This window comes from Gavialis gangeticus, unplaced genomic scaffold (assembly GCF_001723915.1).
Source record: "Gavialis gangeticus isolate Ggan-Ray unplaced genomic scaffold, GavGan_comp1, whole genome shotgun sequence".
Taxonomy (NCBI): domain Eukaryota; kingdom Metazoa; phylum Chordata; order Crocodylia; family Gavialidae; genus Gavialis; species Gavialis gangeticus.
Genome location: NW_017729012.1, coordinates 9,358,761 through 9,376,779, shown reverse-complemented (window position 1 = coordinate 9,376,779; position 18,019 = coordinate 9,358,761). Strand labels below are relative to the sequence as shown.

General features: G+C 40.4%; 2 protein-coding genes across 2 annotated transcripts in view; one reads left to right on the top strand and one right to left on the bottom strand.

Annotated features, from left to right (window-relative positions):
* The first annotated feature begins 449 nt into the window (after positions 1-449).
* Positions 450-7,907, top strand: SPATA22 (spermatogenesis associated 22). The gene is made up of 7 exons (XM_019511178.1): positions 450-753; positions 1,175-1,303; positions 2,027-2,087; positions 3,516-3,867; positions 4,884-5,013; positions 6,738-6,835; positions 7,422-7,907. The coding sequence occupies exons 1-7, from the start codon at positions 711-713 to the stop codon at positions 7,611-7,613; spliced, it is 1,005 nt and encodes a 334-aa protein (XP_019366723.1). The 5' UTR covers positions 450-710; the 3' UTR covers positions 7,614-7,907.
* A 2,021-nt stretch (positions 7,908-9,928) lies between these two features.
* Positions 9,929-18,019, bottom strand: part of LOC109293326 (transmembrane protein 211-like) — a 158,592-nt gene continuing 150,501 nt past the window's right edge. Inside the window, exon 3 of the mRNA XM_019511177.1 lies at positions 9,929-12,240. Coding sequence (XP_019366722.1) covers positions 12,014-12,240 — 227 coding nt within the window. The 3' untranslated portion in view covers positions 9,929-12,013. The remainder of the gene's footprint in view (positions 12,241-18,019) is intronic.

The window sequence follows — 18,019 nt, the reverse complement described above, 5'->3', positions numbered from 1 at the left end:
TTTAGAATCATAGAAAATGAGGGTGGGAAGAGAGCTCAGGCGGTCACATCCAGTCCACCCCCTGCTCCAAGCAGGACTGGCCCCAGCTACGTCATCCCAGCCAAGGCTCTGTCTACCCAGGTCTTAAACACCTCCCAGGATGGAAATCCCACCATCTCTCTGGGGAGCCTGTTCCAGCCTTTTAGCACCCTCCTCGTGAGAAAGTTCCTCCTAGTATCTAACCTCAACTTCCTGTGTCCCTTGCTCCTTGTTCTGCCATCTGCCACCACTGAAAACAATTTAAACATTTGAATGTGTAATGAACAGCTTTTTCTACTCAAAGCTGAGTATTATTTTTGACAGTTTACATTTATGTAAAGTAAACCAAGAGAATATAATGTAACTAGGAGACAATATTTCCTTTTCGATAATGTATTGATTAGTAGTGATGTACTTCTATACCTAATTTTAGGTCCCCAAACAGCCCCAAAATGGTCAAATGAGTTTACATCCATAGGTAACTATATATAGGTAAAGGTAAGTATATGCCTAAATTAATACAGATAAAGAATTATACAAATAATTAAATGGGATTACTGAAAAACTGGTTGTATTTATAGTGCGAGTCAGAGTTTATTTTTTATACAGGTAGATGTAATTGAAATAAAACTTCCACAGGCTGATACTGGAATAGTTAATATACGGTTGCTTGTTTGGATATTGTGAAAGCAATGAAGAGGAATTTAGCTGACAACTCAACTCATAGTGCAGCAGGTATCAATCCCATTATCATTTTCTAGCTTTCAAACTGTTCTCATTCGGTACCCCGCAGCCCTGTAAATGCACACTGCCACACAGCCATGAGTTGAGATCCATTGACTGCGTGTATTTTTCTGTGAGCTGGGCCACAGTGTCAATGCTGAACTTAGCAGTCACGGAGTGAGAAAGCTAAGCACATGCACACTTTTGCCATCACTAGGGCCTGAGATGATAAATTCTTCAGGACAAGGGACTTGCCTTTGCTTATGAAGGACCACACACTTAGGCTGCTATCAAATAAATAAATAACAAAAAAATATGTTAGGCAGTCACTTTTAATGCATTTTATTAATGCAAAGGACAGATTTTTGTATCTATTTGGAAGGATTTAAGTGTTTTTTATTGTATATGATGATGTGTTTAAATTTAATTTTAGGTTGTTTTCCTGTGCCACTGTTCAATCAGAGAAAAAAGAATAGACAGCCCCTAACTTCAAAGCCACTTAAAAATGAGCCAAGTACAAGTTCCACGACTCACAGCTATGACTTTTCTCCCACAACAATGGGTAAAAAATATAATTTTATTAACACAGCAACTAAATACGTTTTAATTTCATTTTAATACTTGCTAAAATTCAAAGTCTTTATCTAGCGCTCACAAGCACATTTGAGTTTTTTAAAGAAAAATATGTTCTAACTCCTCTGTCCTCTGGGAAGCTTTTTCCCTCTATACAATTGAGCCCTTTTACTGTATGCCTTCAGGGAAGTTGACTTTTTTTGTTCTGTTTTAGAAAATAAAGTAGCTTGCTGGCATTTAAATGGAGCCTCTTGAAACTCTGACCTTTCATTTTCAGTTGATTTCGATCAAAATTCAAAGTCTCTGTTACAGGCTCAATCATTTATAATGTGCTATTGTACTAATGGAGAAGAGAAATAATCTGTCCGCCATATTCTGTTTTGAAATGATATAAAATTCTGCCAGGTTTAATTATTGCTATCATTGTCATCCCGCCTATTGCTGCTGAAAATACAACTTTCTTTGTGCTTACTAGAGATAATTCTAATACTTGTAGTTTAGGCATCAGCTTAGAAAAATGTTAATTAAAATTCATTTTGAAATAAAGTTATATGTAATTACAAATATCAAAGGGCTAGCTTCTCCATTGTTTTCAGTGAAACTACTTATGTAAAGCACGTACACAGTCTTTTGCAGATAGTCTTAAACATATATATCTAGAACATATCAGTGTTTTGGGTTTTTATCCATGTGCAATCCTTTTCCTTTTAAGAATCAGGCTGGAAAGTGGCAAAGTCAGAGGTAGCTCAGCTACAGAAAACAGTATACAGTGGGTACGTAAAAATTAACTTTTTTTTTTTGCCTGCTTGTTCTCATTTAGAGAATTTTACTCATTAGTTTCATAAAGTTCATTTCACATGTTTACCATAATGTTTAGCTTTACCATGTTTACCATGGTTAGCCTTATAATAAGAAAGCTAGTATGTCATTCTGACATTTAAAATATTACTTTCAAAGCCAAGCAGAACATCTTGTGGCTCCTTTGCTGTTAAAACAAAACACATCGAAGTGTAATGTATCAAATGCTGGAAAGAAACTGTATACTTGGAGGTTGGTAAATTCTAGAATTGAATTTTTTTCTTATAATGCACATGTTTACATCTTTTGCGGAGTCAGGACCTATAGAAAGAGATGCTTTATTTATAAGCAGGGATTAGCAGAGAGCCTGTTAAACACCTGGAATAAAACAGAATTCTGTAAATCATTTGTTGAATTGTTTTTTCATATTTCAGATGAAATTGCTTAAAAATAATTTTTAGTTGCAAAATTTGGATTTTCTAATACACCTAGCCATGGAACCTGAGAAGCTTCAGATAAAGACTTAAAAAAACCACCCATATATTCTGGGCACCTAGAAGGACCCATGTTTGCATCCTCTTTATAGAGTATATCATGCCATATGTTTTTAGGAACAGCTACTCAAAACTAGTGAGTCCAGCTTAAAGAGAGACGGTGGAATCGAGTCTGATATGCAGGACTCTTGTTGATTTCAGCGTGGCCCCGCCACAGAAGAAGGCCAAAACATTAACATACATTTTTCCTCAGTTATACACAAGCTATTCTATTGACTTAACACACATTTTAAGCAAGGGTAATCCATTGCCTATTGTCCTTACTGAAACTGTTTAAGTCGATTTTTAATTTTAACAGGAAATTCAGTTACGAGCCTTAATGCAAATGCTTGTGGCTGTCAAAGCCACACATCCCAGGGGAATGCTTTTACTCACTGAACAATTACATTTTTTCCTCTTTCCAGTAGCAAGACCAGGGGAAGAATAAGTGTCTTTCTGACAAGATCTCCCTAAACCAAACCTCCAACAAGCATGACTAGAGACAGGAGCAGACCATGTGCTTCTTTTATAAAGTGTGGGTCTTAGAAATGTCAGCCCTAGAGCCTTTTCAAGGAGAGATTTCTCAACAGTGATTGTAGGGTGGGATCCTGAACAGAGGATCCTTTAATATCATTTGCAGAATTTCCACATAAAATCTTTAAACTTGAGAAAATCATCCAGGTCATCCATCATTATTGTCTTGAATAAGAATCAGCGTGCTTAAATGCCTGCTGTGGGTCTAAAGAAATAGACATTTTTAAAAGGAGGTTATAGAATTATCCATAGAATGCATGCAATTACATTTTGAATACCAAGATTGATGTTTTACAGATATTGCGATTTTTAACCATAAATTATTTTGCACTGCAGAGCAGAAGAAAAGAATATCAACACGAGGGTTTGGAACAGAAATAAGTATATGCCTCTAAACAGCACATCAGATTTAATATCTGACAGTGAAATAATTCAAAAGTTTGACAAAATGTCCAATACTTTGAGAACTGTTCAGCAGCACAAACCTGACCATAAGGCATCACAGCATACAGACACAACAGAAACAGGACAAATGGACTCTGTCACAGCACAGCGGTCAGTTAAACCCAGCACCACGTCAAGAAGTTTACAGGATCATAGTCTGGCGTATAAATTTAAACACAATTTTCCACAAAGTAAAGTTAATGACAAACAGTTTGATCATGTCCCAGAAGACAACACTATTCAGGTAAAAGCTTGCGGAGAGGAAGGAAGGAAAAACTGGAAGTCTGCTTTCTGTATTAAAATAACTTCAGATCCCCTGGTCTTTGCAGACAGTTACCATTGCTCCCTCGGCTCTCTCTGCTTCTCTCTGATATGCACCTCCACGCACGTGCACCCTCCCACCCCCAACTATCTTTCTCTCTTTCTAAACTCCTCCTGTACCCTACACACATACGTTCGAATCACCTGCTCGGCCAAACAGCATAAATCAACCCCAAAAAAGCCCTGATATTGCTTCTGTAGCAAGTTTGGGCCAACTGCGACTTGTGACTTTGTGACTTCACTGGCCAATATGAAGTAGATAGTTGAATCTTTATAAACAAATCCAGGGGTTGTGGCCACCCCTTCCTTTGACAGCACTGCACGCAGGCAGCGCACTCTGCTGCTGAGAACTCCCTGGTTTTGGCTGCGGGTCTCTGCTGCCAGTCACCCCCCATACCACCGGGCTTTCTACCACACTCCCCTTTTCAAACTCCTGGATCTGCTCCTGAAACTAATTATCCAAGTACATTTATATTAGTTCTTTGTCTTGCAAGCAATGGTTTTCCACTTGGTTTGGTTTATTAATCCACTGAGTGCACGTGCAAAGAACTATCAAGCCCTATTTATTTTCTCTCTGAGAAGTACATTTTGGAGCTGCATTCCTAAGTCACGCAGGCATTTTTGAACATATAACCTTTACATATGACCTTCATTCTATGAAATGCCATTGACGTGACTGTGGATGTGAAAAAAGGTGTAATGCCATTATTTTTATTGGAGGATATTTATTTATTTGAACTGGAAAATATTGTATAATGTTTCTGTGATATAAAATAAAATATTTGGATAGTGGATGATGGGGACTTCATAAATCTAAATAAATAATACTAAGTTAGTTTCAAAAATAAGATAACCAACATTGCAAAGTATAATTATCTGTCTAACTTAAAACACTGTAAAAGTCTCTATTTAACTATAGTTTTCTTCCTCCTTTGAAAGAAACTTCCAGCAAACCACTTAAAACTTAAAGAAAACGACAATTCTCTGAAAATTATATCAGTAGTTATCGAGAGTATGAAGCACTGGAGCCAGTATACTTATAAAACTCCACTACTGTTTGAAGTGCTAGGTATGTATAATTCTTAGTGTCACTGCTGAGACTCCAGGGCACTCCCATAAAGACAATGCAGCTTTTATTATACAGAGACTATGGGCCAAAATATATAAAGAAACAGACTTCGTAAATGTTGAATCACTTGCCTTTTGCATGAGCCCTCATTTTACCTTTATCCAGACTTCAAATGTGACCAACATCTGAGCATGGCAAAATGGAAAGCATAATCAGCTTACAAAATTTAAGTTGTCCTCATCCTAAAATTGCTGGTAGTGTCTTGGTGTCTGTCATAATGGTTTCTAGAAAGGATCAGGGCAATAATAAATGAATTGTGCTAATCTAATCAGTGATTTATGCTGAAATAGAGGATGGAGGAGTTGCAAGGAAATGAGAACTCTGCTGGGTAGCAGTTGTGCAAAAGCCAGTGCAGCTCCATTTACGTGGATGCACAAGGTAGGGAGGGATAGGGGCCAGCACTTCATCAAAGAGAACTGCCAGAAAAGGGAAGGTGGTTAGTCTAGCTACAGAAACTGCCCATTCAGTGGAGTTTTCTTACTGGGCTTTAAATTATAAGTATTCCTCCCGGCTTAATGGGTTTGGCTGATGTGAGATGGTGTACTTCACCTCTGTGGCAGTCTTCAAGGAATTATACCCAATAGGATCTTTCTGTAGTTTAGAAAGCTGGAGCATAAATTTATCAGTGCAACTTGGGAGCTTGTTTGTAAAACCTGAAGTTGTTGAGAAAAGGCTGAGTTAGCAAAAATGGCATCCTTAACCCCAAAGAAAATCACACTCTTCAAAAGGCCTTCACAACCTTTGGGGTTTAGTTGGAACATGTATTGGAAGGAACCCCTTGGATCATGACATCCAGTCCCCTACAATGCATATTTATGCATATTTTGGGATATAATGATTTGAAGAAAGAATAGTTAACACAGGTGAACCATGATACAATGTGCTAGTCACAAAACCCTGCTTATCAACAGTCTAACAAGCCTTGTATGTCACCATAAATTAGTAAGAAAAATGGGTTTTAAGCCAGCACAACAAACATAGGATTATTCGATTCTTCTAAAGAATTGACATACTTAAAGCTGGAGACATTACTGAAGCTAAGAAACAGAAGAGAGTTATACTGAATAACTAAACTAGCAAAGGAATCCGAGTTTTGCAATAATCTTTACAAGACTTAATTTAGGAAACTTTCTAAATTGAAACTATTATGTTTGCAATGTGTTGAACTTTTCACTTTTATTGATGTTACCTAAAAATAAGCCAGGACAAGAAAGATAGAAATGACTAATTGATTTCACAATGAGGGTCATCAGGAATATCACAGGGAATGGGAGTTCAAGAACCTTGCATATTGAACGGACCGGTTAGAAGTAAGACGTTAATGTTTAGAACTAATTTGCACGTAAGGATAAGTCAAGTTTAAAAATAATTCTCTTCCAGGCTTTTAGCCTGGCAAGAGCCAGTTCATAATGCTGTTTGTGCATGCTTGTTTACTCACTTCTCCGCAACAGCGTGGGAGTTTATCAGGAGTTAGCTCTAGGAAGACCTTCAATTGCATTAGAACGCCCTCTCATGTCAACAGCTGTTGTGCGAGGAAGCTGACATTAATATATAGCTTGTTGTTTTTGGCTACTAAATATTAATGTCACCTTATCGTTTAGATCACGGCATTTAGTACTGATCTGATACTTACATCCTGATCTATCTCTTGCTGGATTGTTTAGGCACACTTGATTCTGCAGTCACACCTGGAGCATTTGGAGCAAAGAATTTTCTTTTGAGAGATAAAAAGGAGAGTCTGACATGTGTATTTTATGAAATTGTAAGTATTTTCCATGTTTTTATAGGATATACCAAATATGGTGCTGTTAGGGGCTCACTGTATATAGTTAATAAAACTAAGTTCTAAAGTATGAAAAATGCAAAAACTATTATGTATTATGTCTCCCTCCAAGTGAAAAAAGTGGGTTCACTAATCTGTGGTAGTCATGCTCACAGTTCAGGAAAGACCAGGCTCCTGTGTCACCAAAACTGTGGAAGATATTTCTAGGAATGTCTAGGGACTTTCTCAAATCAGATTCATTTTGAAAATAATCCACTGGAATCTTGGAGGGAAACAGTTGCGAAGCAGAGGGAGCATCATTCATTCTTGACAAATGTGGTCAGTGTGTATTTTATTTGTAGGATAACATACCACAACCCTGTGGTGCTGCTGAGCCTTTCAGCACCCTGTAGAACAGGGGGTGTCTGCTTGGATCACATGAGCAGCACTTCCTAGCACTGACAAGCATGACAGCCCCCAGAAATCCTCTAAGAACTATACTTACCCTTCAAAAATATTGAACGTCTTGGTTCAGGCAGAAAAGGGAGATCATTTTAACTTTTTGATTATTTTGATTTTGAAAAAGGATCGGGAGCTTCCACGATTAATTAGAGGTCGAGTGCACAGGTGCATGGGAAACTATGACACAAAAAAGAACATCTTTAAGTGTGTTTCTGTAAGACCTGCAACGCTTGCAGAACAGCAGACTTTCCACGAATTTGTCAGGATCGCAGATATTGAGATGGGAGAATATGTAAAAACAATGAATGAAGTTTGAAGTAATTCCAATTGAAGTAGTAGTTTAAAGTTGAGATTAGACTCTTTTTGATCTGTTATCATAACTGCTGCATACCTTGATGCATTTAACAAAGCTCGTTTCAGCAGTATACGCAACGCTTGAAAGTACTGTCATACTGTATGCTATATAAAAATGAAAATATCATTCTGGTTTGTTTTGGCATATCCTCATTTACCTGTCATGGATTTTTGTTGTGCAATGTACTGAAAGAAACTGAGGACAATTAAAACACAAACATTAAAATATGTGGTTTTATACTAATTGTTCATTGTATCTAAGATGGGCCAAATTGCATCCCTGCATGAGAGTGAAGAATGGCTTTATTAGTGCTATCATGGAAGGTGGGGAGAGTGCGCCATTCATTTCACTGTCATTCCCTCACCCTCTGCGGGTACAGATTTAGTATCACTTTGCGTTATGAATCTCGGCCGCTAGAAGTGGGATATTTGTATCCCTCTCTTCCACCACCTCTGCAGGCAATCCATTCAACAGTGAATGCCATGGCCCCTTTAAGGAGTGGGTTACAGTGGAACCGGAGGGCCACTCCATTAAGTGCTTAGCCAGTAAGTGCTTAAATCAAAAGATTTAAGGGGTTGAGACCCAAACCCCTGCCTTTTCTGAGGGAAACCTATCTAGCAAAAGAAATGACCTTTGTGGATACTTACTCTTCTTGATGCAGAGCACAGTGAGATTCCCTTGTGCAGATGGTCAGAGCAAAGCCTCTGCACCACTTTAGTCCTATAAAATAGGAAATTGTCAGAAAACTTGTCACTGGCACTACAAGTGGGCTGCAGATGTCGCCTTCCCTAGTCTGGCTCTACCAAAACCCATGGAGAAGCTCTTCTACAGCCACATGTACAAGGCACCGCAGAGGGATGTTCTGACATGTGGTCTGTCCGTTTATCTAATTCTCTGGTCCCTATTACTCTAGCATTTGATTACCTCGGTATTTCCCTATATTTATCCTCACAACATGTACGTGAAGGAAGGAAGCACACAGACACCAAACGTGAACTGCCCAAGGGCAGACAGAAAAGGAAAAGAAAGGGGAAATTGAACCTGGGTCTCTTGTATTGCAAGGCTGCATCCTGACCACAGGGGCCATCATTCGTACAGGCCTGAGGTCAAGGAATGAACATCTACATCCCAGCTCCCTTCAGCCTCTTCTCTTAAAGTCACTGCTCTGTACCAAATCTGACTAAATTAAAAAAACAAAGATGAAGTCAAGAACATAGTGAACATGAATTATTTTAATATACAGTGTTGGCAATTGTAAACTTCACATTTAAAATAATTGAAATATTTTATTCAACAAGTCAAATACAGAAAACAGTTAATATTCTAAAAAGGAGCCAGCTAGTCAACGCAGAAACACAGTAATGGAAAATACAGCTTTTCATTACACTTAAAAAATTATATATTTAGAATAAAACTTGAACCTGATCCAGTAAATTTTGTGGTTTTTTTTTTAACAAGAAAACTGTTATACACCATTTAACTCGCAGACAATCCTCATTTAAAAAGCGATCTATCAGTGTTAGCAAACGTATTGGTACTAACTCCCCATGTGACATTCTGTGGAGGCTCTGCAGCCTATGCTTCCCCGACTCCGGTCGGAGTCATTCACACTGAGCTCTATCTACTCTTGTAAGTGGCTTTGAACACGCACCTTACATGGCAGTTTTGTCCACCCGTGTGTAGACAGCATACAAATTGACACTATTTCCTCGCAGGACTTAAAATGATATAAAGTTCAAAACAGGCATCTGTTTCTCTTTTAAAAAATGGAGATCATCCCAGAAAATATGTTCAGGTTTTAGTTTGATTATTGTGTTAGAAAAGTGGAAATGATTTTTTAAAAAGTAAAGCATTTGGCAAATCAACAGAACCCTCTGAGACAACAGGCTGGAGTTACCAAGGAACTTCCGCCTGGAGCCAAGCCTGCAAATGCCTGGATGTGCAAGTAACTTCACTCGCATGTACGGTCCTATCGGTGCCAAAGGAATGAATCCCGCTTCCAGCTCTGCACAGATGACTAACACGACATTAATAAGTAATGACGGGAGTGGGTTCTAGTTGTCTGCTGGACTGACCGACGGGCACTGACATAAATCTAAAATAATCTGACTTTGGAGTAAGCAGTTAATTCTTTGCAAGAATGCTCTCTAGTTTACACTAACAAATCACTTTTCCTAGTGAAACATTTAGTGAACAATTGTAAACATTACACAAAACAAAAAACCTACAGAATACATTTTATACACATAGTACAACATTTTCAGTGGTTGATGAGAATTTGTAGTTTTTTTAGTCCTTGATCCTGTCTTGTACATTTGTTCGATTGTAAAGGCACAGGTTGGTTAAGAAAGAAAAGCCTGCATCCCTCTCTCTCTCTTTCTCTCTCCTTTGTGGTTATGATTTTCCACTGACCTGTCTTTATTTTTTCAGTCTTTACCTTCTTAATTTTATATGAAACTTTCCAAACTATTCCAGCAACGTATGAGAAGAAGAGCACAAGATGCTAATAAGAAGCACATGTTATGTACAGAGAAGACTGAAATCTATCCTATTTACTTTTGGAGGGCAAAGGACATCCCCTCAGCCTCATATTTGTTACCCATGTAGAAGATTTAATTCCCAACTGAACTTATGCTGTGACCAAAACCACACAGCTCTCTCCCTATGTACTTCGTTCTGCTTTCACATCTGTATTTCCCAATATTAGCAGTGGAACTTAACGCGCATGATTTGTCCTTCGGGGCTCACGATGTAACAACAAACTTGTTCTGTAGAAAATACCGCATGCTTCTGTTTGAGCTCAGAAGGCTTAAGAATGTAAACACGATTTCTATAGCACTTTGATGCATACTGGAATAAAATAAAGTGATTGTTCTGCCTGGTCTCATTTTCTTATACACCCTCAATGCTTCTCCATCTGTCCCTTCACACACCTTTTTCACCAAAGAAGAAATTCACGAATAACCAGTAGTCGGGCTCGTGTAATTAGTCAAAAAGCATGAGTAATCTGATCAATTAATTGACATGACAAGTTACAAACCTGAAAAGTAAGTTTCAGAATTAAAATATTTATTAAAAGAGAACTGAACATAATTATGATACCAAAGAAATGATGATCTCTTGACACAATGAAAGGATGGGAATTTTACTTTTATTTTCAGTGAGGAACATGGAGATGGAGCAGGATTAGAACCCAATTATTCTTTTAATTAAGGCAATTGGTGCATTTGTTTGAATCCTTGGTGGTAATGAAGATAAAAATGCCACTGCTGGAATTAGACTTCATAAATTTCACACAAAAAATATCCATCATCTATGGCATTTTCCTAGTCAACATTAAATTTAATGTCATGTCATTGCTGGAGTCTGCCATGCATACTCATGTCAAATAGCATGCGCTCCACAATAAATCACACTCTTGTGGAAAAAGATACTATTCAAAATGAGTGGGAATATGAGAATCTTGTCCATTCTGTCTCACATTTTGATGAACCTTTGTCATGAGGCAAATAGGGTTTGTTAATGAAGTCTTTACCCCTCAGATTTAAAGAAACTAAAGCGAGCCAAAAGCAATTATAGTTCAAAGGATTCCACACAACTATACGCAAAGTATAATCTAAAAACTGACTAAACAAATGCACTTGTTATGTATACTTATTTTTATGCTTTAACCTGTTATATTGGTATTGGGCCCTTTGAAATGGTTAGATCTCTTTAACAAAAAGGTTGCTAAAATGTATAGCGGTCACTATGGAGGCTATACGGCCCAATTATTAGATGGGTACAGAAAAGTGTGCCTAGAAATTACAATATTCAGGCACACAACTAACATGCATTGATTAAAAAAGACATTTTTCTTGCTTACAATGTTTGTCATAGATAACAAGCTTCATTTTACACCCTTACGCTAGCAGGAGCTTATCTACTCATCATAATTATAACAAAATACCATCACTGGATTTAAAATGATTGGGTTCATAAAAGTTCTGACATTGAATACTATATAAAAGTGAATTGAGGCTTTTAAAAGCTTTTGAGACATAAAAGAAACTGTTTGGGAGGTAGACAGATGTTTTGAGGATAAACAGATTTTTTTTGTCTAAGGCATTAAGCCATTGTATGTTTCTAGCAGTATAAAAGCTGCTCATGAATCTTATTTCAATTCCAGAGTGTTAGCGTCTCATCGTGACGGAAGACTATCAGTGCACTTTTGGTCTCTGAGTCTGACCCTCTCCCCTTCCCCTGGTCTTCAATTTTGTGTGTTCTGTTTTTAGCAATACAGCTAAAAGGAAGTGCTATATAATACTTGCTGCCTATGGATTGCAGACAGGAGTGTTCTGCTGTCAAATACGAATAAAATACTATAAAATAGTAGGTATCGGAGTTGGAGATATGTGCTCTTTTGGTGCATATTTTGCAAAGAATGGTAAAAAGACAGACAACATGACTCCAACAATGGCCAGCATATACCCCCATCCAATCTGGCAGTCTCCTGCATAGTAGATTGCTGAATTCTTGCAGAATTTCTTCACAGTAGCAGAGTTGAGACCGAAAGGATAAACCAAGAGCCCAGAAGCCATGATGAACACTGGGGAAAAGAGAGAGAACAATGTTTGTTAAACATGACGGTTCTTTGGGGAAATGAGTCTTATTTTAAAGCAGTGGCTATTGGTTTGATTAGTGTCAACGGCTAAAACTCCACTGACTTCAAAAAGATGGATTCGTCTTGGAATTCTTGGTTCTTTTTGTTACGAACTCCGCTGGAGAGCCATGCTGTAATCTGGTACTATGGAGACTATTTCTTCATCATTATGGTTAATCATTGTTTGTTGCGGGTTTATTGGGGTTTGTTTTTTACCCAGCCCCCCCAGTTTTGGTGATCCACCTCTACGATAACCCACGTATTGAACCATCTCTATTTCTGCAAACTTGAAACTGCCTGCTGTGGTTCTTCGAGGTGAAAGTTTAAATCTAAGCCCTTTGGCATACTGTTCAGGTCCAGATTTTGCCGTGGTATGTGAGCACAGCTTTACTAGAGTCAACTTGTACAGAAAAGACTTGGCCTTAATTTCCATTTGGCTGGTTCTGTAATGATCTCCATCACATCCTCATCTTGTCTTCTAGCATCTCGCCACACATGGAGATAAAGCAATGGACACAGAGTTGGGAGCTTGGAAATGTATTGGACTAAAATTCCTCATATCAACAATATTTTAATATTTCTTTTCCAAAGGACGTACAATGCACTTATAGACACCTTACATTTTAAGTACCTTAAAAGATATATTCCATAACCCATGTTGGGAAGCATATGGCCAGATCATACCCTCATACGCCTACAGCCAGTTGCAAAACTCCCCCCACGTTCCCAGGATCCCACAGGGCTCCAGCGAGCTGAGCAGAGGCAGCCCTGGAGAGGAACGCGTGCTGCATTGGCAGTGCTGATGAAGCTGCCTGTTGTAAGGCCAAATTGCCTACTCAGTGTTTAGGAAGGGGCAGTGAGTCTGAGAGTGTCCCTGCTGGAGCAGTTGTACTGGAAATGTTCTTCCAGAAGTGGAAATGCAGGACTGGAACGAGACTGCACATTCTGTGCGGGGAGCCCAGCCGCCCCCTTAGCCGCAGGATTGTTGGACGGGCCTCGGAGCCTTTTCTTTTGGCTCGACTCACAAAACCCCACCGCCCAACAGGCCAGTCAGAGAAAACTTCCTAAGGCTAAGACGATACTCACTCATAGAGATTTCCCCTTTCTAGGATTTAACCATATGAGTGGGAAACCCGGAAAAAAGTGTCATCTAATGTAACTCATGCTATCTCATGTGTCTCCTCCCTATGGTTCATGGTCTCCCACGCTTCAGATCTTTAAAAAAAAAAAAAAAAAGAATGAATGAATATCTTGCCTAGTTATGGAAATACACTTTTTTCTGGAGTTGTTATTCCTCCTTATGCTAGTACAAATGTGTCATTTGCTCCTAAGACGGCTCCAGTGAGTGGAAACAAAATTAACTACAGTTAAGTATGGACTGATAGATTATTCATAACCAGCAAATATTTAATACAACCTCAACATGGTAATGCAAACATTACATGACTTGCCATGCATTTAGAGTAGAACCATGCTGCTTAACACTAATGGATCATCCGACTGGTGTGCAAGCTTTTTCAATCGTAAAACAAGAGAAGCATGATCTAGAAAAAGAGGATTCAAGCACCCCCTGTGACTTCTTTTGTTTGCAAAATTTCTTTCAGAAAGTTAGTGAGATGTTCGGAGCCAGACGGTCCAATCTGCCCGTGCTGATGGCTCCTTTTGCCTTGGGCAGTTTGACTAAAACTGTTCCCTTCTGGTGGAAAAGGACAGGGTGGAGATGCACCTTATGGACTAACTGAATCAGAGATGCATCATCTTTCGTGAACGTGAGCTCTTGCTCACAAAATCCTTGGTCTCTCTGATTCAGTTAGTCTATAACAGCGGGCCTGGAGCTTTTGCAGATTCATGGCGCCTCTCATTAGACTTGAGCCCCCCCGCCTTGGAAAATGCCAGTTTTTGGTTTTCACGCATTTTTGACTACAGAACAACAACGACTAATTCTGCTGCCGCAAAGAACTCAGAGCACAAACTCTGGGTTTATCTTGTGAATCTGATCTGCACACCTACCACGGTGAACGTTGCATGGCACCCCACAGCACCCTTGAAAGGCTCTCCAGGCTACCCCAGTGTGTCATGGCACCCTGGCTGAGTATTGCTGGTTCATAAGGTGTGTCTCTACCCTGCCTTCTGCTTGACTTCAGTCTGCTATGGCTAACTACCTGTCTCTGCACCCATGGAGCACACTCCTTCCTGGCCGCGATGAGCTATAAACCACCACAGAACAAGCAGTAAAGCGCTCTCCAAAAGGAGGACTAGTCACAACCGTACTGATCTCTATGTCTCTCTGGAACAATTAACGCGGTACAAGAGTGCTGCTTGCCAGTGACTGGCATTCTGTACCAATCACCCTGCTAACGCCTCTTGCACGTATACAGGAGTAGTGCTGCGACCAGCACCAGCTTCTAGGGTTTGCCTCCTAAGAAGGCTTGTTTGGGGGGGTTTGATTCCTGCATAGAAATCAGTCCCTTGGCCTCCAGCTGTTAGGAAGGAATAGATTCCAGGGTTTCTCAGAGAAGGGCAAGCTGAAGGAAAAACATCCTTTTTTCCACACTCGGGATGAACCGCACAAAGCCACGGGCTGCATAAGGAAATGCTGACCTGAAAACAGCCAACGTGTTGAGGAGAGGCATCACCAGGCTCGGAGATGCTGGAGGAGCACCATGGATGCTCGTGCCTCCAGGCCTCTGAGAGCCCAAACCCACCGTCGCTGTTGGGCCCAAGCAACAGCCCAAATGCAATGAAATGGCATTATCACAAGCATGTGGCATGCCTGAAACTAATATACGGGCTAAAAACAATTTACATGAGCACACTGTCTAGCAGAGGACGCTGAGCTTCTGCAGTGGAAGAAATTGGGACTGTGACTTAAATAACCTTTGCCAGGAAAGCTGAGGGACACCAGGTTCTCCCAGGCAGCGGGTGCTGCTCTCAAGAAGTTCCCCACGTCCTGCAGTGCTCGAAGGCAACGTCCCCCATGCAGCAGCACGCAGAGGGGAGCTGCAAGAACCAGCACTCCCAGAATGGGGAGCTTGCACGCAGACAGCTTCACCTTTAAACCATTAAAGTAAAAAATACATGACTGGGTGTGCCCCCAAAATACACACGTACTGTAAGAGTTGCTTCTCATCCTCTGCACTGAACAAGCAGCATCCTGCCCTGTTATCTAAAGGCCCACAAAGACAGCTGGAAGTAGAAAAGATTCACAGCGCACAAACATTTTCCCACTGCCTGAAGAACTCCAAAATGGCCTCAACATTGCCAAAAACACTGGACAAACCTGGACCTCCCCCCAGACGGCCATGCACAATTGTGCCTTGCAGCCCTGCACACCACCAACGACACTAGCATTTACTCTTTTGTCCACTCGGTTGTTTAGAAAACAAGCATGTGCTAGGCGTTTAATATCCGCCTGTGTCCATCTCCTCCTCTACTGAGTCGGGCACACCTATCTTGACGGCGGTGCTCTACACTGCTAGCGACGCTCAGACTGTTATTCGGTGATGGGATCTGCATTGTGAGTTAATGGCAGAAGCCGTTTCGAAGGAAAATTGCTGGAACGTTAGGAGCGAATGTGTCCAGACACCAAATGGGCTAAGAAAAGTTGTTGTTGGCTTTATATCTTCTGGCATGTCATAGGCTGACCTCATCAAACTCAGTCATATGAGCCACGCTGTGCCCTGCTCCTTACAAAGGCTCCGCATCCTGAATGGCCTGTTGTTATCACAGAAGCCGAGCTTTCAGACATGGTGCTAATGACTGCTTAATAGCGCTGTCTATCAGCAGTGCAGTTAGCTAGGAGAATGCACAAAGAAACAGTGGGGCTCCAGTTAGGCTCTTCATCCCACATTTATCCCTCTGCACGGCTTTAAAACAACAAACATCAATTTCAGACGTGTCGGGATGCGGCAGAGCATTACGATGATCTATTGTTGAACGCTGCCCTCAGGTCCAGCAGACAAGACGGACAGAAAACTAGACAGGAAAGATTATGCTTTATATCCTCTTCTGCAACATGCAGGGTTTCCAAGGGGCTCGATGTGAAAAGAAATTGTTTAATTTTACTTAACAGAGTCTGGACTGATCTTTTGATTCGTATAACTGGAGGCACTGATCGCTCATCAGATGCTGGACTCTCGTTAAAACATTAATAATTTTGTTGTAATATCTTTGGCATGTGATCTTGGTTGCCTTTAAGTATTCCCCACTTGGGTTCGCCCCAGTAATCACAGGCACTGCTGACTGCATAATTAATAAAGTCGAGCCCCCTCTCACAGTCCTGGTTCGTTCTGTGCAGGAATTGCGTGAACGTTTGAGAAGATGCTGTACAAAATACCTAGGTGATAAATCTATGGAAATATGGAAATTCCACACAAAGAATCTTTGATTTACTTTTTTCTTTTTAAAAATGAATAATAGGATTTCACATTTTTATTTCACTTGGCAGATTTACAACTGTTCACTAATCTGCAATTTGCTGTGTAGGGCACAGGGGGCACCAGCATACAAAGTACTACGGCATATGCCCAACAAAGTCCTGGGGCACAAGTCCCATTTTTTACTTCTTTCTGTACAGCTGTCTGAATAGTCCACATTTGCAGCATTGAGATAAAAGCACAACTTTTCCAGCAGGAAGAAAGTCAAGTGAAACCTTAGCTAGGCCTAGCAACGAGTGCTGTATACAACATATCAGTCAATCAAGCTGTAGCGTTAATGAAGACATTACGCATCTGGTTTGGACTCTTACTTTTTTCCCCACCTCCCTTCTCTTCTAAATTGGTGTCTCCACTTACAAGGCACCACTGAAAAAGGTCACCTTTTCTGGGGTCCTCATCTGACGGCAAAATTAAGGCCAATCATCAAATTAAGAAATGTTCTCAAACAGAATTAAAATGAGGTACAGTCAGAAAATATTCACTGTCATTTTTCAGTCAACCAGAACGGGCATTTCACAGACACGGGCCCTTTCCACTGACTTCTCTTCACCTTTGCGGCTCTACAGAGCAGTCCCCAGGCTTACGGCTCTCTCCTCGCTTCATCCTCAAGTCCCAGAAATGATAGAAAATGAGGGTTGGAAGGGACCTCAGGAGTCACCTAGTCCAACCCTTCATCATAATCTTCTCCCACTCTTTGCTTGTCTCCATTTCTTCTCTAACTGCCTTTTTAGTCTCCGAGGGAAATGACAAAATAGTTTTTGGAGGCTTGGAGCTTCAATTGCAAAAAAAAAAAAAAAAAGGTGGGGGGGACAGCGGAGCTCAGAAACAGGAAACCACTGTCACCAAGCTTAACAAGGACTATAGAAGAAGGACTTCAAGTCGTCCGCCTGCTGTCGGTTCGGATAGTGAATGTATCTAATAGCTATACTCTGGAAGATGGAAGCAAAGATCATCAACTGATGAACTTAGTGGGCACTGGTTACACACAGTCTCTTAATGGTTCCAGTAATTCAGCACCACTCAGTCAACCACATTTGGGGCAAAACCAGAGTGTCCTATAAAATGCAGGGCTCTGTGCTTGGCGCTGTGCTCGGGATGCATTAGTTTATGTATTACACAAATCAAACCAAGATACACTAGGCAGTACTTGGTCTGCGGACACGTTACACGAGTGTTCAGAAGGAGAACTGCCTACCTGTTGTTTCAATTAGCCCACCTGAAAGAGCAGTGTCCTGATTTGGCTTTTAGCTTGTGAGGCTACATCTATCCCCAGGCCACTGAAGAATCTG